The sequence below is a fragment of the Cyprinodon variegatus genome, unplaced genomic scaffold, assembly GCF_000732505.1.
Source record: "Cyprinodon variegatus isolate N-32 unplaced genomic scaffold, C_variegatus-1.0 Scaffold352, whole genome shotgun sequence".
NCBI lineage: Eukaryota > Metazoa > Chordata > Actinopteri > Cyprinodontiformes > Cyprinodontidae > Cyprinodon > Cyprinodon variegatus.
The window spans coordinates 729868-757823 of record NW_015150805.1 but is presented as its reverse complement, the minus strand read 5'-3'; the positions used below and the strand labels follow the sequence as shown (position 1 = coordinate 757823).

At 37.0% G+C, this 27956-nt stretch overlaps 3 protein-coding genes across 3 annotated transcripts in view; 1 reads left to right on the top strand and 2 right to left on the bottom strand.

Annotated features, from left to right (window-relative positions):
- Positions 1-97: 97 nt before the first annotated feature.
- LOC107091793 (formin-like protein 1) lies at positions 98-17775 on the bottom strand. Its single transcript, XM_015385949.1, has 25 exons — positions 17218-17775; positions 11310-11393; positions 10393-10479; positions 10222-10295; positions 8543-8626; positions 8320-8463; positions 7962-8070; positions 7741-7817; positions 7563-7656; positions 7140-7214; positions 6877-6987; positions 6371-6520; positions 6152-6253; positions 4902-5523; positions 4693-4817; positions 4399-4601; positions 4066-4300; positions 3913-3981; positions 3753-3833; positions 3543-3672; positions 3296-3459; positions 3117-3218; positions 2799-2897; positions 1385-1490; positions 98-1289 (listed from the first exon to the last, which is right to left on the bottom strand). The coding sequence occupies exons 1-25, from the start codon at positions 17401-17403 to the stop codon at positions 1225-1227; spliced, it is 3378 nt and encodes a 1125-aa protein (XP_015241435.1). The 5' UTR covers positions 17404-17775; the 3' UTR covers positions 98-1224.
- A 1133-nt stretch (positions 17776-18908) lies between these two features.
- Positions 18909-24401, top strand: mlx (MLX, MAX dimerization protein). Its single transcript, XM_015385940.1, has 8 exons — positions 18909-18998; positions 19880-19916; positions 20060-20149; positions 20488-20597; positions 20694-20796; positions 22637-22736; positions 22885-23086; positions 23182-24401. The coding sequence occupies exons 1-8, from the start codon at positions 18960-18962 to the stop codon at positions 23236-23238; spliced, it is 738 nt and encodes a 245-aa protein (XP_015241426.1). The 5' UTR covers positions 18909-18959; the 3' UTR covers positions 23239-24401.
- Positions 24402-26014: 1613 nt separating this feature from the next.
- psmc3ip (PSMC3 interacting protein) overlaps positions 26015-27956 on the bottom strand; it is a 3203-nt gene continuing 1261 nt past the window's right edge. Inside the window, exons 3-8 of the mRNA XM_015385943.1 lie at positions 27281-27370; positions 27074-27185; positions 26821-26966; positions 26678-26731; positions 26544-26603; positions 26015-26460 (exon numbers count right to left, since the gene is read on the bottom strand). Of these exons, the coding sequence (XP_015241429.1) occupies positions 26404-26460; positions 26544-26603; positions 26678-26731; positions 26821-26966; positions 27074-27185; positions 27281-27370 (519 nt within the window). The 3' untranslated portion in view covers positions 26015-26403. The remainder of the gene's footprint in view (positions 26461-26543; positions 26604-26677; positions 26732-26820; positions 26967-27073; positions 27186-27280; positions 27371-27956) is intronic.

Sequence of the window (27956 nt, the reverse complement as noted above, 5' to 3'; positions counted from 1 at the left end):
TTAAGCTAAACTATCAAAATGGTAAAAGATGAACTCATTAGGGAATCATGCAAAGATGTATGAAGTCTGTGATTTTGCCATTGTAGTTTTTTTTTTCTTCAGATGCTCTACCTACATTCTGTTGTATGTATATGAGATTTTTACTTGAATGTGTGGATGTTCAAAAATCTTGGCATCAAAAATATATATAAAAAAAGATAAAATTGACTTGTAAATAGGCTGAGTAATAGAGAGTTTACTGAATTATGTCCAAAAGAACATGTTTTATTAATAAACTATGATGATGGATACAAAGGTATATACAAAAACAATGCATGTATAGTCTCAAGCAAACGCACGGTGCAGTTTAGAAAAAAAAAAAGTTACGTACATGTTTTTTCAAAGTTGTAAGAAAGAGCCGGAGGAGTGGTTTACAAACATGAACGATACGTTATTTCTGTGACACAGGCATGTTCAGTCTTACTGTGGAGTTATGTGGTGATGACGATAGTGGCTGGGAGTGTTGAACGTCCAGGGATCAGAAGGCTTGAACGCACCCCAACGTGAGAAATCAGCAAAGTATGAATTTCCCATTTGTAGAGTAGTGTGACATAAGAATAAAAATAACTACAGATCAATTATATGAGATCAATAAAATTGAAATGCCTACTGATACTGGAGGTAATTTATCAGTGTGGATGCCATGATATTCTGTGAGAAATGTGTGTTGTTTTTTTCTGTGAGAAGACAGCAGGTCTGATCCTGCCTTCTTTTGTACATAATTTGCTGTGATTGTGTGTCTAATAAAGTGCAGCCCTCTTGTACAGTCTGATTTTGCTTTATTCCTTCTCTTTTTATGACTTTATCTCAAACACAATTCCAGCATCTTGTGTCATAAAGATAACAAATACAAAAAAAACAAATGTTTACAAAAAGGTTTACATAAAAAATAAGATAATGTTTTGAACAGTGTCACAAATTTTAAGCATACAGGTCCACTGAGATAAAAGTAAATGTTAAAAAAAATGTAATTATCAGAGTGGATGAAGTTAAAGTTAAAAATGTTCTTCTCCTGTATTTACATAGCTAATTAACACTAAGAATACAGTTAATACAAAATGACTGATGCTGGTTCATGTTATACTGTATATACAATACACACTGAAGGTTTGTTAAAGTTGCTTTTATATTTGAGTTTACATAATGTATATTTATCAAAAACACAAAAAATAAACCATAATTTCCTCAGGTTTCTTGGCGCTGAGCCGGACGACGACCGTCTGTGCGTCTGTACGGTGTGCTTCTCAGATCTGATGGAATATGATACAAATCATGGTGTCATGAAGTCAGAACTTTACATACTGTTTGGCTTTAGACTCAAAACGAGTGTTTTTTGATACTGTACCTGTAATAATATCCTCCAGAGCGCCATCTTTTCCCTCGCGCACCGGAGGTTTCACCTGCCTCTTCTTTAGCTCTGCTAGAAAATCCATCTTTGGCATCATTGGACCCTAGAAAACACAAATCATTAGTCACATTTTTTTTTTTCCGGCTGGATATGGTGTATTATTGGCATCTGTATCTTGTAAAATGACAATATCAATGAATATTAATGAAATTCAACTGTTCATTGTGAATACAGCTACCAAAATGAAAATTGGAAAGCTAGGTTGAGAAAAGTGAGCCCATTGAAACGCTATTCCACAAATGTAAAATATATGCACTCAGTCCTTGATTGGGGCTTGTTTTTAATTAATCGCTGCACTGATGGGATTTAGAATGAAGGTGAACAGCTTGTGGTTCTGCCGAGGTGTTAAAGAAGCTCCGCTTGCTTTATTAATGGCCTTGAGCTTGTCTGCATTGCTGTTTCTGGTGTTTCCTCTACTTCTCAAAGACACTGTTATAATTAGAGCTACATTCGATTCAGTATTCTTTTAATACAATTTCTCAGTGGGGTTAAAGTTAAGGTAGTTTGCTGACAAATGGTGTGAAGTTCTGCTGAAAAAAAATGCAAGAACATCAGAATCTCCAAAAAGCTTGATAGTAGGGTTTGATGCTGTATGTATCACTGTTTCTGGTAAAGAAACTGGATCAACACAATTGGAGACTGCATGTCTCTAAAAGATCAACTGACATGAAGATCCTAAACAGGACTTCAAACAAACTGAATTTTGTGCTTTTCCACTCCTCCTCCAGACTCTGGAACCTTGATTTCCTAGTAAGACAGTTGTTTTCTGTTTTCTCAGGTTGCAATAGCTATAACCCATTTCATAGATTTATTGTGAAGCTGTGGCTCTGGGCATAGTACATGCCTTGTGAATCCCCTGGATTTTGCTTCACACTACTCTCAGACTGCAGCTATTTATGTTGCAAACCAAGCACGTTTCTACCATACTGTCTTCTGTCACTTAACTCATTAATATGGTTATGTAGGGTGTCGGCATTGGTATGCTGGACAACTGTCAACTCAGCAGGTCTTAATGGTTGTTATGGCCACAGAAATGCTAATGCCATGCAATGACCATGTCCTTAGTCATTCATGCGAAAGACCAAGAGCTGAAATCATCTTTATTTAAAGGAGGACAGTTTTAAAATATGCTTCTTTAATATTAACAATGATGTCTTACGCTTGTATGTAAACGTGTAAACCAAGCTTCTCTAGTAACTGCTCTTGGCTGCCCCCTGCTGTTGCTGGGGTACTTAGCAAGTAACTTAGTTTGCCTATGTCTTGGACTGCATCCCTTAGGAAATATTCAGTTTAGGACCACCCATGCTACATGCCTCTAGTTAACAACAATTTGAAACAGAAATCTTTGTACCTTTTGTGATCCTCCCTTGTTTGGAGTTGTTGGTGTTTCCTTTTCCTCAGAACTCTCCTTTTCCATTTTCTTTTTCAGTTCAATTTCTTGCTGTGCTATCTGCATTACGAATAAGAAAAAAAAATACTTGCATGAAAATAATCGTTGCACAGGGGTTAAAAGTGAGCAACCTCAAAACAGCCATCACAGGTTCTAGTCCTGGTCTGTTTAGCTGTGCCACTTATCTTCCCTCTCCCCTCTCTCAGCCCCATTTCCCATTAGATGACTTTTACATAAAGGCCAAAAGAGCTTAAATCGCTTCTTAAGTTGCAAACAAACCTTATACGCCTTTACGAAGCGACCAAACAGTGGGAAAAACATGGAAGGCTGTGTGGTTTTGGGATTCTCTCCAAAATACTCCACGACAGAAGCATACGCCTCCTGCAGGTAAAAGAAATGTGTGACGATATAATAAAAATAAGAGTTATGTGAGGGGTTGCTAGTGTCAAAATTCCAACCTGTGCCGTCTTGCTGTCTTTGATCAATGTCTCCAGGTGCTCACTGTTTGTTTTGATGAATTCTTTTAACACGGGGCTATCATCCTGCACCAGGAACTCTTTCTTGGTCATCTCCATACCTCGCTCCAATGAACGGATGTCCTGAAGAATACTGTCCAGGGATACTAAGAAAGAAAAATGACATTTAAAAACACCACCATACCAAAGAAACATTAATAACGAAATGTAAAAAAGTGTATCTATGTACCAAGAGCTGCTTTGTCTATAAAGTGAAGATCAGTGTGGAAGTTGACCAGGTCGGGGTATTTTTCAAGAATGATATTTGTGATGAAGTGCAGTAGTGTCTGAGACCGATCAGTGGATTTAGTCTCCAACAACTGAAGGTGAAAAAGTCAGGTTTAAGCTTTACTGTAAAAAAAAAAGAGAAATCTGAAAGGCAAAAAAAAAGGCTACTTACAAGGTCAAGACTCTGCAGCCTGAAACCATAGGCTGCACCTCTCTTACTGCTGTTCATGTAGTTACCAAAGGCAAGAACAATCTGCAAGAAAATGCTCAAAATAAATCATAAAATCTCTTATTTAGGAGTTATAACAGTGTTTGTATCTACTTTGACTTACTTCTAAAATCTTTTTCAGTTTAGCTGAAGACTTGATGGACATAGAAGCGGCAATGATGGAGTTCAGTTGCTGTGGATGAAGTGAAAACACTATAAATATACTTTGTTAATGCCTATACCAGCTAAGGCTTTAATGCCTCATCAATAAACTGACCGGCTGCAGGCGTTTGAAACTTTCTGGGAAGTTTCCCATGAAGGTAAGCGTGTTTATTCGCTGATTTAGACGAGCGATCTTCCCAAAACGTAAAATGAATTGATCTTCATTTGTCAGCTCGTCCAGAGGCCGACCTTCTTTCTCATAGTTTACAAGGAGTTTCATCTCAAAGTCAGATGGTATGAAGTGTTCAAGCAATTCCAGGAAGTCTATGGATAGAGACTTCTGGTCGTACCTGTACAACAGAAGGATTAGGATTAAAGGGTGTAGGAGTGGAAAGGGCAAGAAGATACTGCTGAACACTTCAGAAAGTATTGCAACATGAGGACATACGTCTCTATGGCAGTGCAGATAGCAGATGGACTCATTCCTCCCTTGCGAAGAGTAATGGCTAGATTCTTGGCCTTGTTTGCATCAATGAGGGATGTCTTGGTGGGAGCCTTTTGGGCAACCTTCTTCTTAACCTTGGATAGATCTGCTGGATTCCCCTGGGCCCTTGTTTTGAACTGTTCCTCAAACATCTCCATGTTTAGCTCCTTGTATGGACAGAGTGTGGGTCAGAGAAAATGAATAATTTCATTCCAAGATTCAATTAAAATTTCAGTAATGCAAGATGCAAAGTCTCACCCCTAAGATCTGCTCATCATCTAGCTCATTGAATACTGTTCCTGAGACTTGGTTTGGTTTTAAAGCCTGCCAGTTCAGCAAAGGCATCCTGTACTTGGTCTGAATGGGTTTCTTACTCTTGAAACCTGAGTAAACATAAACAAAGTGGTCAAACAGAGATCAGGTATTGAGCTTAGGGAGACCTTTCCAGTTTGTCTCAATGTCCTCACCAGATTGGGCACCTGGTGCTCCAGGAGGTGGTGGGGGTCCCCCACCAGGTGGAGGAGGAGGAGGCGGAGGTCCCCCACCAGGTGGAGGAGGAGGAGGCGGAGGTCCCCCACCAGGTGGAGGAGGAGGAGGCGGAGGTCCCCCACCAGGTGGAGGAGGTGGAGGTGGGGGTCCACAACCAGCTGGAGAAGGTGTTGGACCTGCTCCGGGCGGTGGAGGAGGTGGAGGCGGAGGTGGAGGAACACAACCTTCACCTGATGGCAGAGGAGGAGGAGGTGGAGGTGGTGGAGGAGGAGCACCACCAGGAGTAGATGGGGGAGGCTCAGCGGGGAGGGTGGATGTTGAGGCTGGGATACTCGGTTGGGCGGATGAGGTTGGGCTTTGGACATACTCAACAACTTTCACAGGTACAACCTGGATGTCCAGACCTCCCGAGGCAGTACGTCCCAGTCGGATTACCCCTTTGTCCTGCAGCTCCTGGATCTTCTGCTCCAGCTCAGAAGTCGACTGACTGGCAGAGAGGCAGAGACGTTCCCGGTCCCTCTCCCTCTCCCTGTCCAGCTCCCGCTCGCGTTCTCTCTGCTGCAAAGAACTAACCTGGGTACAAGACTCCCGTAGGCTTTCCTAAAGGATGCAGACACAGATGCATCGATGTCACTGTTTACAAAAAGTTTATTTAATATTAAAGGTTTTTACTAAGAATATTTTCACCACTTCCATGATTTCAAACTTGCTTGGGACATTAATTCATACACAAATACATAAATTCTACTCTTTTACTTTTATCATGTAAAATATATCACTTGGTTTTTGTCAGGGAATTTTCTTGAAGGTAACTTTTCTAGATAGTTTACATTATGATAATATACCTACATGATAGCAATTATATGTGAGAATCCCAATTATTATTAAACATGACATTCATAGAAACTTTGCCTTGTTAAACTTTGGTCTGGTAGACAAAATGTTCCACATTGATTTGTAATTTGTATGGAAGCAGATATAAAATAAGTGGAGGTACAAACTATTTAGCATGATTTAAAACATCCTGACAAAACTAGTGCATGTTTAAAATCTTAGTGATAAGTTCATTTGATATGCATATTACCTTTAGATGGAGTTAAAATAAAAAATGCTGTAAAATGTTTCATTAATATTCAAATTATTACACAATAGTTTAAAAATAAAATAAAATTAACCATAATCACTGAGTTTAGTTAGTTAGTTTGTTTGTTAGTTGGTTTGTTCTTACTTTGAGCAGCTCCGTTTCCTTGGTTGCCTGAATGAGCTGAGTCTCCAGCTCAGATATCCTCTCTGTGGTCTGAGCCTCAAGCTCATTAAGTCTGGAGTTCAGCTGCAACATAAGAAACATAATCCTACGTGAACATTACCACATTAACAAACCTTAATCAGTGCAGCAGAGAGACTTTCATTACTGAGCTTATAATTATCTTAATATATCATAGTTTACATGTATATTGTGACTCTGCAGTTCATCCACATGCTCCAGCACCCCTCCCCTGTTCTCAGCATCCTCCAGCAGAGCTCCAACATCCAACACGTTGTCCAAATAGGCCTGGATCTGGACTTGCAGCTTCTCGCTTTCTGTGTGTTTTAGACTCTAATACACAGAAACAAAGTAAATTGACAAATTTAAAGGGATCAGATACAGAATAATCATAAAAGTTCTTAATATATGAATTTAATACACATGTAATGTATAAACATCATGTTTGTGCATTAAATATGTTCAGGTCATTACTATTTACAGATTTAATAACGACTTTCTAATAATGTTTTTTAATGGAAGCTACAGTTTCAGGCAGTAAAGACAAATAAAGAATCCCAGGATCACCTCTGAAGATTAAATATTTTAATGCACCAATAATCTGACAACTAATACATTTCAGATAATCATGAATATTTTTTAAACTACCGTATAAACAAAGGTCCAGTTGTAGTTTTCCTAAAACTCACCTCCAGATACTTGTCTAATCCAAGGTGAGTGAATTCATACTGTAGATGGACTCTGAAGTTCATGTTCTCCACAGAATGGACCACGATGTTAATAAACTGCATGCAGGCCACCTGCAAACACATATTAACAGTTAGACCTAGCCAATTAGTTTTTCCTCATTTAGTTAAAGAAACACTGTAAAGCTATAGATTTGTTGATGTATAAAATCAATTATGTTTATCATCAAAATTGAATAATTTCAAAACCTGAAATGAGATCCTACCATGAAGTCAATATTGTTATCATCATTGATGAAGTACTCCATTAGCTTCTCAAAGCGGTTCTTCTCTTTGCTCACCTGAAGATAATAGAAACATCTTTAGAAAAGCAGTTAAGCAGTTGCCCACCTGGGGGCATAATTTTCATTTTTAAGATTCCTGATCAGGTGGATTTATTGGATACATTATACAAAAAAAAAAAAAAAAGATGTTACATGGCTGCACTTCATCTGAGGCCAGGCTTACACACACATGCATGACTCTCACAAGAGTTTTAAATGTGACATTGCATGTGAGAAGTAGAGTGTGTCACTAATGTGATGAGTCAAAAAAGTCAGCAAGTATGCAACCACTGGATTTCTAAAGAGCACATATCCCACAGCACTTGTGTTTAAAGAATCCCCCCATCCCATGCCCACTAATTTCACCTCCTTAAAGTTGTCAAAAGCGGAAAGAATGATGTCATGCCCTCCTCTGACGAGACAAACGGCGGCCAGCAACTCCAAGACCAGAGCTTTGGTCCTGTCGCAGCAGGGGGAGAGGAGCACAGTCAGGTGTCTATTCAGACTGAGTAATGATGCACAGCTCAGCTCAAACCCAACTCACCTGGGATTCCTGCTGTTGAGGCTGAGGGTGATCTCGTTCACACAGCGCGGGTGAGTCATCACCAGGTTAAAACCAGACTGAAATGCAATAGGAAGAGATAATTCTGTAAACTTCACAAAATACTAAGTTTAGGCTTTGTCCTGAAATTTAAATAATGATCAGGAAGCTTATTATTTGCAAACAGGCTGCATATTTAAACTGATGTTTTTAAAATACTCTACCTGGTAGTTCATGATGGCTCTTAAGCACATAATGCACACATGTATATCATCTCTTTGCTGGGATGAATGGGACTTCTTATGCATCTTGTTTGCCAGAGTGGAGCTTATTCTGTAAAGGGACAACAAGTGTAATTGTATAAATAAAAAAAGCAGATAGAGAAGAAATTTTATTTAAATTCAGATGTTTTTAGTTTTTTTCTGAGATTGTGACTTCTGCTTTGCAAGCTCTAATCTTCTACCTGTTTAAATAACCATGATGCACGTTCCTTTTTAAGAATAGTGCATGTTGTGGTGAGAAGTGCATAGAAAACCAGGTCCCTTCATATCTCGGTGATTATCTATGACTGCAGCTTCTTACCGTACAGTTAGGGCCCGGGCAGCTCTGCCCATCCCATGCGAGTGACTGCTGCTGGAGCTCTTGGTCAAATCTTCCATTGACCGCTCTGCCGGTTTGTGTCTGTCTGACAGGGTTCCACCATTTTCTATAGTCTCCAAATCAAATCTGCAAAAAGTTAAGATTCAGTCTTAGTGATAGCTATTGACACTGGAAGAGCACTAGTGAATATTCTGTTGGTACTCACGAGGTGTCACTTTGTGCATGGGACAGATAGTCCACCAGAACATCCAAACCTTTGTTCTGGTCATTGAGAAATTCCTGAGCCCATCTGTAGAGAGAATGATAGATTCTATAATGATCTAGATAATCATAATTAAATATGAAATCTGACTGAATGTAATGTTACAAATCTTGACCATTTTTCCCCAGTAGCAGCACAGAAGCTATGATTTTTTATGACAAACAAAAATGTGTTTAGTTTGGGTAATTGTTTATGTTTATGCATTTAGCAGACGCTTTTATCCAAGTTACAATAAGGTCTCTAGAGGGAAATCTCTAGTCAGAATCAGTGGGGACAGAAAAGAGATATAGAGGGAAGTACAGAAAGAGTAGTAGAGGGGGTTTGGGTAAGAGTTGGGATATGAGACGCTCTTTGAAGAGGTTGATCTTTAAGAGTTCCATAAAGATAGAAAAGGACGCTGCTGTTCTTGCACTTGGGAGGTCATTCCATTATCTTTGAACAACCCATGAAAACCGTCTGGATTGTCTTATAGGCACTGCTAGATGACAATCCATTGAGTGACCGAGTTTGTTAGACGGTTCAAGTAGAAGGAAGCCGTACACTTATTATGTGGAAAACCAAAATAAAAATTTCTAAGTGAACAGAACTTTCCATTTGATCTTTATGTTTGCCTTACGTAACATCAGCACTGAAGCACAGGTTGCTGCTATGACATATTAGAAAATTGTCTTTGAATAAACCTGTTTTATACGGTGTTATAGACAAATGACTATTTCTGCTCTCCTAATTAAACTCCAGTGTTTCGTTGTAAATTTAATCAATGGTAGTTAGATAAACAAGGAATGACTGCCATAACTGGGCCAGTTTGCTTACTGTGCTCTCTGATGTGAGTCGGTATGATCTGACTGATGGGTCATTCTGATATAGGTCATTAATCATAGTTGACAACAGATACCACATACCTTAATAAAATCTATTTCAGTGTGAAACTGTTACTGGTGCAGGGCTAAGAAAGCTTATTTTCATAGTTCTGTTCACATGCAAGATTATTTAAAGCGTTTTAGAGGATAGTTAAGGAGCAGAGATAGGAGTATTACATCAAAAACATGAAACACATCAAAAGTACAACACTACAAATGTAGCCATCACCTGATACGATACAGATATAGGATGAATTAGTCATAATTGACTCCAAAGTTATAACCCTTTTTTTTTGCATCTAGAAGTACAGAACAATATTATTTGACTCAATGCTCTGCAGGTCCAGCAGGTCCAGTTAGTAAATAGTTTAGCATTGCTAATGCTAAATACAGAATAATACAGCAGTAAGAATGAGAATGCTAGCAGATGGTGAAGCTTGTGTCTTTATTTAAATGACTTCTGATAAGAGCTGTACCTGAACAGCTGGTAGTACTACAATTACACTCAGTGTAGTATCGCTATTGGTTCAAGCCCACACAAAAGAGTTTAGCCTGTTTCTCAGCATAGTTGTAAGGAATGTAAAACAAATAGTTTTATTCACATAGTCATATTTGCACCAAAGAAAAAGCCAATCAAAGACAGAGGAAAGGCTAAATCAGCTGCAAACATTTACCAAAAAAAAGAATTCAGGTTTAAATCTTGAATCTGTATATCATAAAGATATCAGGTCAAATAATGGCATAAAAATCACAAATACTGACCCAATGTGATTAGTACGAAGGGATATCTCCAAGGCTTTAAGGACCTGGGTTGCATCTAGAATTTTTTTCTTTGACTAAAAAAGGGAAACAAAAGGGATAATTTTCTAGTATCACTGCACATGCTAGAAGATAGATTAATCATAGCATTCGGGGGTCATGTGTTCCACTGACCCTGCGAGACACCCCTCCTTGATCTTGGTAGAAGCTTTTGATCTTGGACAAATAGGTAGACGGGGGGCTCTTCACTTGGAAGCGCTCCTGATGACACACAGGCAGAGCAGAGTTAATGTGTGCATGTGACGCTATACAATTTATTAAAAAAGCTACGATGAGCAGAACAGCTCAATCATCATATTTGTGCACCATTTGAATCTATTCCTGCAAGCGCCACTAACAACAAAACACTAACCACTGTTGGTTACCATAGTGACACCTCTATCGGCTGCCACCACAGAAACTGAGGTGCAGGGTATACAATCTGCACACACCTTAGTGACCTTTTTCATTCCATTTTTACCAGAGGTGCCAAAGTATTCATGTTTACTTAAGTAGAAGTATAAATCCTACTGAGTAGCAACTTCAACTTTTTAATCAAATAAAAGTGTAAAAGTACCAGTTTTAATATAATTTAAAGTATAAAACAAAAGTAATGCAGGACAAAATGATAAAGACAGATGCTTTACTGCACTACCCTATTTTTCTACAATTCTGGATGATAATTTTCCTTATACTTAACTTTCTTGGTGTTATAACTAATGGTAACAGTTTTAAATTTAACTTTGCTTCATCTTGATAACTATTTATTTTGGTATGTGGTGAACAACACCTTGAGTCAACCTCAAAGAAATTGCCTGGATTAAATAAATTATTTTGATGTTTTTTTTAAATTTAAGGAGTACTAGAAAGTAGAGATAATTGCAAAAAAAAAAAAAAAAAATTAAGGAGTAGAGGTAAAAAGTTGTCTAAAAAATAATTACGAAGTATTTCTACTTTGTTACTTGACACCTCTGATGCAACAATAATCCTCATTGTTATGATGAATGTTGTAATTTTGGATGATAAGATGTTACCAGTAAATAAACTCTCACCTGATCACAAACTAATTCCCATTTCTTGTCGTTGTCATATTGACTCAGCAGCTTCAGTTTATCTGGAGGCAAATTCATGTAGCTCTGAAAGACAGAAAGAGAAAGAAAGGTGATTAAAAAAAGACATTTCTATAAAGAAATATACAAACTACTGCCTTACTTTTTGATCTTGGTCTGCTTTTGCTTGTCTGGTTCATTTTTATTTGGTAAAGGCATAAAAAAAAAGATAAAAATTACCAAAATTAACACAGAGAGGGATGGAATCCTTTATTGAAAGGGGAAAAACTTAAATCTGGCTAAAACTAATAACTATATCCGCCATCTTAGCAGGCGATAAGTGCTGTTAAATGTTCGCATAACTGAGAGACGGTCCTTACATTTCTGAGGAGAAATTCTGTCCCACATTTAATGCTGAAATTCTCTAATTCAGCCACATTGGAGGGCTTTGGTTTGTGATTGACCATTTTAAAGTAATTCCAAAGCAAATATTTATAAAACATATCTGATCTATATCTTTAAGTTCTATCCGGGTTTGTTTTGGTTGGACAGTATGGAGGTGAGCCTGCTTTAAATCAATGTCCTGCTTCATCAACCATGTTAGCTTCAGGCTAATTCATTCTCTCAGGTCCAGGAGCAGATTAGCTCCAGACTATCATACTACCACCACTATGTTTAGTCTGATTAAGATATCCTTGTTCTGAAATACCGAGCATTTTACCCCACATAAATCAGGAGACATCTTCCATAAAGCTAGACTTTTGACTTATTCATTCATGCAAGTTTTTTTCTAAATATCTCGGATATTGTTCTCTTTTTTCTTCTTGGTGTTCTTTTTGGTCAGTAAATGTTTTGAACTCTGCTGAACTTAACTTGAGGCAAACAAGGCCTGCAGTTCTTAAAATGTTGAACAGGGTTCTTTTGTATAACTTTGGATGAGTCATTAAAATGCAGGAGTATTTTTGGTTGACATTTTTAAAGGAGCCTTCTAAAAATGCTTTGTAATCGTATGTCTGATTGAAAGCGGTGATTATTGTAGCATTTCATTTGTTTTTTGGTTGCTTTGGATCAGAGGGTGATGTGTTGCTTTTTAAATCTCTTGGTCTAGTTCTTCCTATCAGACACATTCTATTTAATAAATCCATGTCAGTAAACAGGTATGGTTATGATAGCCAAAAACATGCATCTTTTTAAAAGGGCGGTTCTTTTATATAATGACCAATTTTTTCTTTTTTTGATCATAATAAGTAATCTGTATTTACTCAGTGTATCTTTGATAATATGATCTAAATATACTGAATAGTGACAAATATCTGTTTTAGACATCCTTTGTTTTTGTTGCTTATGGAACATTACATCAGTCAGAAGTAGAGAAAGTAGGAGGATGTACCTGTTCAGAGCAAAAAAATGACTCAGTGTTTACATGAGCTGTTGATGGTTGTCAAGAGATACACCACCCCCCCACCCCCAACCCCAATTTCTAATTGACTGCTGGTTTAACCTGATGGGACATTACAGAAACCTGTGTTTTTACATCTTAGTAATACAACCAGTCTATCTCACAAGGCTAAAAATCTATTGGATACCTAACAATAAAACTTCTGAGTGGTTGTGATCATTTCTATGTTGTAACACACCTTGAAATAAGCAGACTTTACTCTACTTCTGCTTTTGGCTTGTTTTTCATCTCATAACTAACCATTAAATTACCCCTTTCTAACTTTTTGAGCTATGCATTTTTTTTTTTTCAATTGCATTTACTTTAATGCCAATAAAGAAGTTCCATTCAATTTGAGAACTTGACTAGTCAGATCTACAGGATGAAAACATTTGCTTGCCACATTTATTTGGAAAGTGTGCAAGATTTTTGGTGAAAAAAGCCAAAATAGATGACCTATGTTGCAATATTTTAATGGGCCTTTGGTCACCCTGGAATTGTTCAAAATTGTTGCTATTATGCTAACAAATCAAACAGAGCCTAACTTAATGCTTCTTAGTGAAAACACTCACCTTAATTTTTTTCAAAATTAGTTATACACTGCAAAACAGTTCTAGAAATAAGTAAAATATTTGAAATTAAGTGTATTTAACCTTAATTTTATTAGGTAAATAAGATGATTTACCAATGGAATGAGTATTTCCACTCTTAAATAAGATATTTAAATAATATATACTTGGAATAAGACAAGATAATTGGTTTTTTACTTATTTTAAATTTAAATTGTCTTGTTCCGTTGGCAAAGAGTTTCACTTACCTCCTCAAATCAAGAAAAACTTAACTTATGTAGATTTCAGATTTTTGCAGTGTAAGTGATACAATGCTATCCGCTATAGGCCTTTTATTCATACATTGATATGAATTGCATTGAAAGATATAACAGAGAAGGTAATAAAAAACAACATGCAGGTAAATCCATACGTCTGTAATACCTACAGGAAATAAGACACTACAGCTATTTTAAATGGTTAGGATTAGGAATGTATAAACTCTACATAACAGGGATCAGCACTGAAAGCCCCCACCTCCACAGTTTTTTTTAGTGTAGGTTGTTGAATTCAAATCAGAGGTTCAGTTCTCTGTGTCAAAAAAGGGCAACTTTTGCGTAATTTCTTCCTCATTAAAGGATTAAGATATCAAGAAAACAAGGACCAAAAATAAATGCTGTGGTTGATTCAGCATTAAAGAAGGGAGCTTGTGATTAAATGATTACATTCTTGTACAAAATTACCATTTACACTATTTAAAGTCCTAACCAACAATACTGTAAAGTTTAGCTGACCTACAATGCAAAAACAGTTTACCGTCAAGACAAACAATTGCAGTCAGCACTGGGTGGGGTTTTCAGTTACCCTGTGCGCACCCAAACAGCAGCTTGGTGTTTCTTTTGCACATATTTAAAACAGAAGAGGTTCAAAACGGAAATGGCCCGTTGGCTTGTTGCAGAGGAGTCCCGCCTTACCCTTGAAAGGGGCAAGGGTGGAGCCCCTTTGGGGTTTTTGTGGTTGAAAATAAAAGACAGGTGATAATGTAAGTCACATACTTTCTGATATACAAGAAACGGGTCAAAATAAAGACAGAAAAGGTGCACTTCTCATTTCTTAGGGGAGTTAATGCTGAATTTTTGTCTTGTTTTTAGCTCGTCTTCAGCCTACAGTGGAAGTGTTCTGAGAAAAGAGGAAGTGAGGTCATGCATTCATATGAAAGGGCGTAACAGACACAAGGCAGCAGTGGTCATGTGGGTTCAGTAGGTGAGATAACTCTAATTTGTCACACACATATGTTATATTAAAACAGTTTCAAAGTTTGTGTTTCACTTATGAAGGGATGAAAACTATCTAAACCGAAAGTATTTCATTCAGTTAAGCCCAGAATTTTGGCCTCTCTACTCAGAGGTGAACCTACAGTAAGGCAGTCTTTGGATCACTGTCCTCCGTTACTAAAGTTTACATGAACTTAAATTCCAAACTAATGGTTGGAAATCCCCCTTTGAGTCATTTGGCAGCGAGCAAAACTTTGGCACGCAAGGTCCTAAAGAACCAAAGCAACCCCAAACCATGACACTCCCATTACCGTGTTTGGCCATCAGTATAATGTTCTTTTCTAAAATGCTGTGTTAGTTTCACACTAAATTTAACAAGAGGCCCACAGAGTATTTCCCCAAAGGGTTAGAAATCAGCAGGATGTTATTTAGGAAAAATGTGACATTCTATTTTATAATTTCTAAGTTTTGTCTAGCTTTGGCTTGGCACTGTCTACTAGATGCCATACCCTCACTGTTTCTTCTTTCTAGTTCAAACCTGACCACTTAGGTTAACTGTGTGAGGTAAGTAAGGTCTGCCATCTTCTACTTGTTCTAGTTTCTCTTCTGTTGGAGTAATTTTAGAAGGCAAGCTGTGAATAACAGCATTCACTCTGGTTCACTGCCTCTTTCTCTCTCTTTTTTTTTTTATATGAAATGTCATTTTGAAACTTTTTTTAATTTTATTTACAGAGCTTATTTTTGTATCTTGATCTGAAACATTAAAATTTGACAAAAAAGCAGAAGGGAATCCGTAAGACGGGAAAAACTTTTTTCATGTGGCAGCCATCCAGCCTGAACTGACATCACCTCTACATGTACATTGCAGTCAAGAATCAACATAATGCCCTCATGTTGGTGCATACGTCAAAGATATATAAAATACATTGATAGATGTTGATCAGAGGTCAAGTTAGAATAGAATCCCTGCTTTTCTGCCACTTTGACCGAACACAAACCATACACAGCAAATAATATGTTATAACCAATTAATATCTTATAGAAACTTCTGTATGATGTAAATAAACAGCTATCTTAAGAGGTTTAAGACAGTCTTTATCTATCCATCTATCTGCTGCCTATAGTAGCCAACTCCTGCAGGACTATTCCAGCATTTGTTGCTTAGAGGTGGGGTGCATCCATGTTGTGACAGAACCGAACCGGAGGGTAATTAAAAACTAAAAGTTCACTAAACATTCTTTTTTTTTCATGACTGAGAAAGGAAGTGAGAGTTCCCAGAGAGAAGCCAGATATCCACGTGGATAACTCCACGCAGGAAGACCACAGGCATCAACATCAGAACCTCCTTGTTGCAAGGCAGCAGCCTATCTACTTTAAGACAAAATAAGTCAATAGTTTAAACGTTTCAGACAAATATTCATCTTTTATTGACTCATTTTTAAAATGATACTAAGTTAGATGAAAGCCATGAACATTCTTTTCACAGCAAAAACAGGATATTTATTGTTGGGTTGCATAAGATTTATCATCAATCTGCAGTCATCTGGGCTCTAGTTAGACAAGTCATTGTAGTACTTTAGTAATCATGTTAGCTAATGTAATATTTCCCCTTTGTTGTCTTATATGAAATTGCATTTACTCAACAGCTAAGGGTTCTTTTATTTTATTATTTTTTTGTTTCGATGTTTGTTTGTTTTTTCTTTATCATGGGGTTGCCATAGATTAAATGTTTCATAGGTCTTTTAAGAACTTAAACTTACACTTTAAGTGATTATAAGCTCCATGGGGAACTTTTTGAATCTTCTTTTTGACATACATTAGAAGGAAACACTTTTTTTTTAAAACAGTTAAAATCAATTCCTATTTTTATACTGTTAACTCCTCACTAGTTTAATTTAAGCAAACCATTGCTTCCTGCTGTGATGTTTACGTACATATCCTGTCACCCAGATGCACCAGAGTATGGGAGTTAATACTGTTTTTATCTGACTTATTCTTGTCCAGATCACATTTCTTTAATGAATTGCTTTGATGACATCAACATTTGCCAGATCAGCCCAAAACGATCTTATTTTTTAATCACCTTAACACATATTTCTACATTAAAACAAATGAGAAATTCCACAGGGGACTTTGTAATTTAAACTATAAGTATTTCTTGCAAAGTTTGGGGATTTTTATCCAGGTTTTAGGGACTGTCGAAAGAATGGTGAAACATTGCTTTCCGGTCCTGTGTGTTTTTTTAAAAGTGTGTTGCTCAACTTCCCCTTCAGGCCAGTTACCCATGCAGAAACCAATCACCCATCTCCTAGTCTGGCATTTCAAAAATACATAGAAATACTACCGAGCATTGGCTCAAAATGTCAAATTATAGATCATTTTCAAACATAACAATAAATGGCATTAGATTTTGCTACATAAAGTGAGAGAAATGATGGCAAAACACACCATAAGTATAGAAATCTTTGCAAACGTGAACAAATTACTATTACCTATTTACTTTAGGTCTTGGTTGATGTATTTTGCTATGTCTGTGTCTCTTGATCAATGGTTTATGAGCAAGACCTTCATCATTCCTAAAGCTTCACCAGCTGCATCTACAATCTGGTTTGTTTTCATATGCATTAAAGGTGTGGATCTCAGTTTCTTACCAGCACCACATTGAAGCGCTCCTCCAGCTCCTCTTCTGGAGGCATTGGAAGTTTGGGGGTAGAAGATTGCTTCTTCTGCAGATGCATTGTGGGGTCACTCATCGCTGAAACCACACCAAGTGAGTTCCTGTTCTCTCTGCCGTCGGCCGACTCAAGCTCCAAACCCCCTCCGGCCGCATTCCCCATCACTAATCTCCAAAAGTAATCCAGGAGGAAAGCTGTACACAAACCAATTCAGCCAAGAAATCAGTGTTGCACAGCAGAGTAACAAGAGGTGATCACTCCAAATGTTGAAAAAGATAGTCCTGGGCCTTTCAAGGTGATGAACATCAAGTCTCTGGGTCACTGAAATCTTGTTTGTCCTGCTGTCACAAAAACTGCTGAAAAAATCAGGGTGGTCCTCATGTTTGCCCTCTGATTAACATATCTAGGTACAATGTAAAAACCCTTGTCAGTTTCTTCCAGAACAAGACTAGCCTGCGCCTCACTGACTACTATCTGAACTAGTTGAAAACTTTTCTGCCAAGTAAAACTCAAAGGCCTGTATGTGAGAGGAAGGAGAGGGAGTGTGAAACACTCTGTAACTAAGTCAGAAACCACAAAAGCACAAAAGCAGAAGAGTTACTTCCTGTGTGTGACAGCAACAGAACCTGGTGCTGAGCACAGGGTGGAAGATAAATGTAGCAACCGTTAGTAAAATGATTGAAATAGGTGGATGGTTAGAAAAAGAAAGTTAAACATGATAAATAAATAAAGAAAAATATGAAGTTAGGTAAATGGGGTTATTTTATCTGTATTTGCACATGAATAACTTTAACACAGGGATAAAACAATGGAAATACCTTGAGTAAATGATACAAATCTCTACACTAGAGCTTAGTATTACTCTGAAATAGTATTTCTATGATAGTATCACTGGGGGTTAGTTAATTGCAAGTCAGGTAAAACAGGAGACTTTGGCAAATATTAGAAAACAGCGCCTCCGTGTGGTTAAAATCAATCTGATGATGCAAAATGTTATTTTTTTTCCTAATAAGTAAATATTTTAACCATTTAATAACTAACTTTCCAATCATATAATGTTTAAAAACCTTTGATGTGTCTTGAACATGAGCTAGGGGGTCAAAGACTATACGTTGTTATTGACTATATATAAATAAGAAGAAGCTTATTCCCCAGGAAACTCCTTTGTATTATATGGTCGAGGAATTATTCAGTAGATAAAATTTACGTCAGGTAAATGTGACAAGTGCAGTGAAACAGCGCCTCCATGTGGTAAAAGGCAGCCATTATATATAGACTGATGTGTTGCATTCAACGTCCTCTCGATAATTGGTCTTTAATATTCTTAACCTCAACTTCGAACGTTGCCATTTGTTTAGTTTTTTTTTTATTAGACAAGAAAATACTTTATGTAAACAAATAACATAAAATATATTTACAAGGCTAATTTGACGGTTACTCTTTACTTTGAAACCCTCTACGACTCCCATTTGTTCCTCTGCGGTAAATGCTTGAGCTACTGCGTAGGCTTTGCCACAATGAACAGAATAATCTATTGCTTGGGAAAATAGCAAATATGAGACCCTTAATAAAGTTTTGTCTGCAGCAGAAGGGCTTAATTCTTAATTTTGAAATGTAATTTCAAAATGAACAGGCGTCTTGACTTCTTCTTGAAGTTTTGTCCGAGGAGCACCTGAAGGCAACTGTGCTATTAGTTTATGTAGCAATAGCGTTCCAAAATGACGGATCCGACAACGTCTCCAGAAGATCACTGGAAAGTAAGCCACTTTTATAAACCACCTTTTAACTTGATGCATTTTGATTTTTTCTATTTATTTGGACCTCGGTAATGTTTGATAAGTCGTTTTTTTCTCGTGTTTTGGAGAAGTGAAGTATGAGCAGCGGTTGTTGTTGCCTCGCGGCTAATGTGATGTTAGCTTCATCACGTTCAGTGACGTTAGAGCAGATGGCTAGCATGCTAGCAAAGTAAACAAAGACGATTGAAAAGAAAAACAAAATTTTCCGCATCAAATATATGCATTTATGTGGAATATTTTATTCCACATTCAAAAAGAAAGTGATTAAACCAGTTACACTATCATCAGATTATAAAACAAGTGAGATTTACAGCCGAAATTTGTTCTTGTTGTGATACAATAATCTCACACTTAGCCTTTAAAATGTCATCAGATATCCTTATATCCTTTACTTATCTGATATTTATTACAGCATTTTTTATGGAGCAAACGCGATGAAGGAAAAAAAGTGTTTATTTTATCTTATATAATGAAGTTTGAGCCTTAAATTAAGACGTATACGTGTTTACTGACTTTATACTCCATCACTGCAAAATACACTCGATTTTAAAGGCACTCTAAAAGTGAACAGTGCTTTTTGGAACATAATTGATGGAAAATCTTTGCTAAAATAAACATGGTGCCGTGTTGGCCCCACGTGGATCAGGAAAATCTATTTGACACATCATTTATCTTTTGCTATATCTGTGCTCAGAAAATCAGGCCAGTGCTCAGTGGGGGTTTAGACCAGCTTGTTATTCTTTTGTCAACATAATTGGAGCAGCCCATATTTTTCCACAGTCAATCCAACCTCACAGTTTCTGTTCTCTTGCTTTTTTTGCTGCTTGGTGATGGCTGGGCAGACAGATGGGGCTTTCAGCGACAATGGCTTTGACACCAGTGAGTACTTCTTGGAGGCATATTTAATCTTTTTTCCAGATATTTTCTTTGCGATCTTCTTTATCTCTAAGTATAGGCGATAATAAACACGTTTACTTTAATTTTTAGTATTTTAATGACTGCTGTTTTATTTTTTTGTACAGATTTCTTTGCTGAGACTGTCAGAAAAGGTAGCATTGTGTCCAGAGCAAACAGTATCGGCTCCACAAGTGCCTCTTCAGTACCAAATACAGGTATTGTCTTTCTTTTAGAGAAGATTTGTACTTTCTTGTCAGTATTTACAGATCTTGTATAGCATGTTAGATTATCTTTCAGTCACTGTAGACAACACTACTCAATTTGATTGTGCATTTTCTATAGTACTGTTTAAATTTTACTCCATTAAAACTAAAAAATGCTAAGATTTCTTTGAAATGGATAATCCTACATTGTTATCAGTGTTTCTGGGAGTGGGAATACATCCAAAAAATGCTTTCAGGAATAGCTTGAAGGAAATTATGTATCAACTATGTAAAACACGCTGCCGATTTAAATATTTATTCACAATATCAGTAAATTTGTTCCCAAACAGATGACGAAGACAGCGACTACAGGCACGAGCCATCGTATAAGGACTCGTACAAAGATCGACGGAGACAAGCACACACACAAGCTGAGCAGAAACGCAGAGACGCAATCAAGGTGTCCTACTGCGATGCCAATTTTGTTATTCCGATCATCAAAAATGCAGCATGTTTTAGTGGTTCTTTAAATTTTTTTCTTTTATTCTGACTCCAGAAAGGCTATGACGACCTGCAAGTAATCGTTCCAACCTGCCAACAGCAGTCTGAGTTTTCTGTTGGAGCACAGAAAATGAGCAAGGCTACTATTCTTCAAAAAAGTAAGATTTAAACTACATGTCCTTTTACACAGTTTCAGAAATGCTTAAGAAAATGTTTTGTTTAAGCATCCTGAGAAATTTGTGTGTTAAAACTAGTTTGGTTTATGGTCAATATACCTTAAATTTCATTAAACTTTAGACGATACCCGTCACCCAGCTGTAGCAATCTAGAATTGCTAAAGAAACAAACCAAACTCTGGTGCTGTCTTGCGCTGTTTGTATATTTAAAAATTATATTTTAAAAGTTGGGTGATAGTACATGCTTCGTTTTTCTGTTTTCATTATAAAAAAACATCTCAAAATATTGCGATTAAAATTTTGAGTCAATTTTCTCCACCACTCAACCCAACACACAGGAACAAATTCTCTTTATTGTTCATTTTCACCATTAGCAAATGTTTTGCTGTTTGGTTTTAATTCAAAACTGCACAAAAAATTTTTATAAAGTAGGATATATGTTTTTGTTTTCTGCCAAACATTTTCCCAATAGGGGGAATCTTAACAGTTTAGAATCTCGTTGAAAATGTGTAATTTTACTGAAACCTTTACAAATCTATAGTCTTATTACACATATGATGTATTTAGACTGTAACTTAGAATGGGAAAGAAAAATGATTCTCTGTGTTTGAAATGTAAGATAACATTAGGCTGCAATAAAAAAATAAATGTTTCACTCTAGCTGACATAGGCGTAACAAAATCTACTGATAAGCCATTTGACCAGCATGTTCAACACAGAAAGGTCATTGCTAAGGTAGTTTGCTCTTTAGAGTGCAGTATCAATGCATATTCGTGGAAAATTGAGTGTAATAAAAAGGTTTGGTTGAACAAGGAACCAAGCTACAGGAATTACAGCAGCCTTGAGGGGATTTTGAAGCAAATTCTGTTGAAGAGTTTGGATTCAGGGCTTCTTTCCACACATAGGTGCAGAGAGGACAGGAGCAGCACAGTCAGGTTCTTTGTGTAGGGCTAATCGATGAAACAACATTAGACCCAACAATGTAGCCGTGCTGAAGGCTGCTCTCCGGGCTACCCATCCTTTTTTAACACCTCAGCAGATTCAAGCTGAGCTGCATTGATGCAGCGATTCATCTAAAAAAAAGCCCCAATTATATGGTGTAAAACTGCACAGCATAGGGACATGTGTTTCTGTTATTTTTAGATGCCTTACATTATTATTTTAAACTCGTCAAATGATTGATCTTTCATGTTCTGAGAAACAAAACAAAAATAAATCGATATTAGCACTGAAACAATTCCTCACGATTAATCGCTTTTTGAATAATCAACTAATTTAGAAATGGATTAATCGTTAACTGGAGTACAGAGACTCTAAAATATATCGTAAGCTGACAGAGGGACCCACCTAGAGCAGTAATTACACCAAAATTGTTTAAAAAAAATGTACAAACACTCCTGAAATGAAAAAGTTTTAGGTTAACCTGGTTTAATTTCATAAAAATCCCTCTTTGGCTATCCAGTTATTAATCAATTAATAGAAAAAGTAATCAACAAATCAATCGATTTGCAAAATGATCATTAGTTGCAGCCCTAATCTGAATTACAGAAATAAACCATCTTTTCAATGAAGCTTTAAATTTATCATCATCCAAAGATTCTCCTGTATTGTAAGTTTAACCGGTAGAAAAACAGTTTCTTTCTTCGTTTACTTTTTATCTGGTTTGGCTGCAGTCGCTTTGGATAAAAGCGTCTGCTAAATAAATAAACCCTGCAATCAGTAGTTAAAAATAGTAAAAGGAGAAGCGGCATGTGCAACACCTCCTAGTTATTTTCCTAGTGATGTAATCACTGACGAATACGTGTCTATTTTATGATTTCAGCGATCGATTACATCCATTTTCTTCATAAAGAAAAGAAGAAGCAAGAAGAGGAAGTTTCTCTGCTAAGAAAAGAAGTGATGGCACTGAAGATCATGAAAACGTTAGGAAATGAATCCCATCTCCCTTCTTTTTATTTTTTTTTAAAATAGACCTCCCTTAATCTGGATTAGGATTTGAAAACAATTAATAAATTTTTTTTTCTTTTCAAACAGAAGCTACTTACTAAAATTTTTTTTTTTTCTTTCCAGGAACTATGAGCACATAGTTAAAGCCCACCAGAACAATCCGCAGCAGGGAGAGGATCAGGTTTCTGACCAGGTCAAGTTCAACATCTTTCAGAACATCATGGACTCGCTGTTTGTGTCCTTCAGTAATTCTGTCTCCATGAGCAGCTTCCAAGAACTGTCTGCGTGTGTTTTTAGCTGGATCGAGGAGCACTGCAAGCCGCAGGTAGGCTCTGCTTTAAAACCAAAATATCAGACCTTAATCTGCAGAGTTGATTAACGATTGATTAATGATTGATTGTTTTCTTCTTGTCTTCTCAGACGCTGCGGGAATTTGTTGTTGGCGTGCTCCGGCAGCTCAATGGTCAGCTGTATTAGTAAAGGGAAAACCTCTGGCTAGCTTCCAGAAATGGACCTTTAACCTGCTCCTGACTCCCAGGAGTTGAATTTAAATAGCAATCACCTTCAGCCCATGCAACAGTGTTTACCCTCAGGTCGACTCATCAGATTCCCTGAATTACCTCCACAAACACTACGAGGATGAAATGCTGCCTTGGATTAAGACAGGAAATACTGCAGAAGAGCCACCTTTGAACCTCTTTACTGTTGGGGAAATGATGTCTCTGTTATATTTTAACTCATCTATGACATGCTGACGCAAGATTTTAAGCTAAATGTAGCACGCAGATAGCATCTAGTTTTAATTGCTTCATATAGTAACTGTTCTCTTTATCATTTTGAAGAATTACAAGTTCCTTAAAAGAAACTGATAATATGGTAAAAAGTTTCCAATAAAATAATATATAAAACAAGGTGTTTGAAATGAAGCAGCAGAAAAGCAGTTGCTTCTCCAAGTTTGCCTCCAATTTCTGTTAATTTATGGATCTAAATTTAAAAGATCTTTGATTAAAAATCTTTTCATAGAATTAATATATTATAGTGTTTGTCTGCTGTGTCTTTTGATCAATACAGTAACGTGACGGAGATTTCATAGCTCTTCGCCGTTATTACCAATAACCGTGTAGCTTTACTCTGAACAGGAGAGCTTTTCTTGCTTCAGTGCACAAACATCAACCCACTCCTGACCTTTTTTTTTATCATTATGAATGTTTCCAGTTCTAACTGCAGATTACAAGCACTTCTATGTGTTTTCAGGAGCATACCATATGGTGCCTCAATTTCTAGCCTCGATGTTTGCTTTAAATGTTTTTACTGTGAATGAAGTGCTCTGTAATAGAGACTTAAGTAGAAAAAGAAGTGTTGTAAATGTTAATTTGCTGTTCTTTTGCTCAGTGAAGTGAGTTTAAATTGTCTCTTTTCAGGAAAGTGTTGGCTTTGACGAGCCTTTTTTTTTTATACAACATTAAAATAAGTTGTTATAATGCAAATATGGGAAATGTTTCCATAAGTTATATTGTTCAGTATATGTTTACTGGCACTACAGCTTTCATTTGCTATAAATCGGATCACCTTGAATGCTTCATCCCTGCTGTAACACTTCTGTGCTTATGAAAACATGATTTATAAAAGAATTGAATCGTGAAATAAAAAATATTCAAAATTTTTGCTGTATTACTTTCAGTTACTTGAACATTTCAAACTAACCAGGTATGTTTATTAGATACTTAAACTCTAATACAAGTACCATGGGTTCTACTTTACGAAGTTGACTGTTCTGCATTTCATCCATCTTTTTTCTATCACCCATATCCCTGCTGGGGTCGCTGGTGCTCCAGCTGTCTACAGGCGAGAGGAAAGGTACACCCTGGGCAGGTCGCCAGTCTATCTCAGGGCAACAGAGAGGCAAACCGGACAATGATTCACACACACCTAGGGAGAATTTAGAGAAGCCGAGTAACCTACCGGTAACAGTCAAGTTTTTGGACACTGGAGAACCCATGCATGCTCAGGGAGAACATGCAGAAAGACCCTGGAACAGGAATTGAACCCAGAACCTGCAACCATTGCACCACTGTGCAGCCCTCCTTCTATGTTCTCATGAAGTATAATTGCTGATTGTAATTTACAGTTGAATCTTAAAAACACAGTTGGCAGTTATTGACATGGTAGGTTGAACTTTATGTTGAGATTTATAAATATTGTGCTCTCATTTTCATTTGATATGTTTATTTTTATTTTTGGAACCAAGCAATCCTATTGCAGAGTGTCATGTGACCTAATTAGTGACTGAATGAATGCACCTGTGTCTGTTTAAATAAAAGGGCACCAGTCTGAAGGAAACTGGGCACCAGTCTGAAGGAAACTGGTAACTCACACAGACAACAGTATCCCCTGTTGTCTGTGTGAGTTACTCTGCTAACATACTAACACTTTATTTCGAGAAATTTACACTGCATTTTAACCCATTCCCTTGGGTAAAAGTGGGCTGCCACTGGGGGGAGCAGTTTGGGGTTAAGCGCTTTGCTCAATGACCCAGAGTGCAGGCTGTGAGGATCAAACCAGGTACCTGATACCTTCTCAGAGCACAAGCGCACGGCTCTAACCACTAGGCCATGGGTCTTCAATGTTTTTGAGGCCAAGGACCCCCTAACTGATGGCAAGATGGAGCGGGGACCCCCTAATTATATATATTGTATGAAATTGTTTTATATCAAACTGGTCCTATAGTCACTCTATTACATATGGAGTCATGTAACCAAAGTAATTTCTCCCTGAGATTATTAAAGTATTTCTGATTCTGATTCCTGGTTAATGGGACAGGTGTTGTGAATGAAATGGTGCCCAGTTTGAAAGAGCCCCTGTGTGTCGCTAAATGTGAGCATTGATGACTGAAGGACATCTTCTGCTTCCATTTATGTTTCCTTAAGTGTGTTGAATTCATGTTAATGTGTATTTAAAGACATTTTAATTAGTGCAAAAAATTGCAGGAGGGAATATTNTGTTAATGTGTATTTAAAGACATTTTAATTAGTGCAAAAAATTGCAGGAGGGAATATTAAAAAAAGTAATCAACCAAGACTTCCGCGACCCCCATGCAGTACCTCCGCGGACCCCCTAGGGGTCGCGGACCCCCTGTTGAAGACCTCTGCACTAGGCCATCATTCCCCATGATGATGAAGTTTAATTTTAAGGAAGAAAAGTGCAAGTTCAAACTATAGAAAACAAACTCAGCTGTGAAATTAACATAAAAACTTTTATTTATACTTAAGCATTGTGATAGAACATTAGAGATGATGTGATCATGAACTTTAAATTAAATGGAAACATTTTGTTTATAAAATGGGGACAAATAAACAGTTCTAAACAGCTTAAATACGTACAAGAACTCTTAATATTTATATGTTGACATATTTACCGTGAACTCGGATGCTTTTATGGCTTTAAAAGAAAAAAAAAACAAAAAACACTGTTGCCTCTTAGATCACAGGCCTGAAACATTTATATGGAGAGTTCAGCTAATACTGATGTACAAACATGCTGCAAACGGTTAAACGTATTTATTCAAAGAACGTTTCTAAATAAGGTTTCCTCTGTGGCTCTGATGTCTGATTCAGTCTTTCATGGGTTGTGTAGTGGTTTTGTTCAGGTGTTGGGAAAAACCACCTTACAGTCCTCATCCGTTTCCACTCCCACTTCTTCCTGCAGAACAATAACAGAACTATTGAAGGTCGACGGACATTTTTGGCGAAAACAAGTTTGATTACTTTGTTTTCTCAGCTTACCAAGAACTCTTTTTTGCTTTTTGGATATCCCTCTAGGATGGCATTCATCATGTCTGAAGCCTGAGGTGACAAAAAAACCCATTAAATTTAGGCTTTATAATTTTAAAAGGCTTTATTCTAATAAAATGCATTACCAGTCTCTTCCTCTTTTTCCACTCTTTCACATAAACATCACGCTCTTTATAAACCTGTGAATTAAATCAAGCATATCATTTTGTAAAAGAACAGAACAGCTACCAAAGTAAGAGATTAGCTGATGTTTTCTGCAGGTAAACACCTTCTCTTTTTCTTCTGGCGTGACGTGATTAGTAGCCGACTTTATTTTCTCCAGACGCGCTCTGTACCCGGAACACTCCGCTTTCAGCTCCTGGATTTCTGCTCTCATTTCCTCCGTTGTGAGGGAGCAGTTTAGCTCCTTCAGTTCTGTTATAACACAGATGCAAACATATTCTCAAAAAAAATGCATTTCGTTCACTGGATCAAACAGCATTATAAGAGAAAAATCAGGTTGAATCTGTTGAGTCATCTACCTGTATCTAGCTGCTTGCAGCTCTGTGTTAAAGTCTGCACCTCTGCACTGAGCTCTGAAATCTGTTTATCCATGGCTTTAAGGTCTGCATCGTTCACATCTCTGAACTGAGACTGCAGGTGAGATCAGTAAAGGTGAGATTCAGATGGCAGAAGGTCGCACATCCTCAAACCCAAAGCAGTAAAACATTATATATTTGTATACTAACCTGATCTGCAAAGTAAATCTTTTGCTTGCCGTAGATTTTCTCCTTTATCTTTCCCTCCTGAGCCAGCAGTTCCATGGCTTTGACCACTGCCTGGTGGAGCAATTTATTCATAATCAGGTTACATAGAAAACACATTCAAAGAAATTGTACCTTTTGTCTACAACAGATTTACTGCCATATGGACATTGCAAAAAATGCCTTATTAATCTCCTCCAAAACCCAATTTAAATCTCAAAAAAACAAAGGTATCCAAAGGTAGTATCTGGTATGACATTTAAATTATCCAATCTTTGCCTATCTAAAGCTAAAGACACCAAAGCATTAACATTTTCAAATTTATTAGATGTCATTCATTGGGGTTATTTTTGTTTTGTTTTTGTAAAAATCAATCATGCAAATATTACCAACATTTAAAGGGATAAAATCCAAGTGATTGAAAATGCAGACATTTTAAATCAGTTTCAAGCTGCTAAAGTTTGCTTAAGATTTATGATTGTCTAATAGCAACAACTTTATTTGCATTTATTTTCTTAAACCGTACCGTATTTAATGAAAAAAGCCACAGAAAAATCGAATAATTTTGACTTAACTTTTATTAATGGAAACCTTTTTTTTTTTGCATAAACGTTATAATCATATGGAAGAGGATTAGGACCGCTGGAAAAAAAAAAAAAAA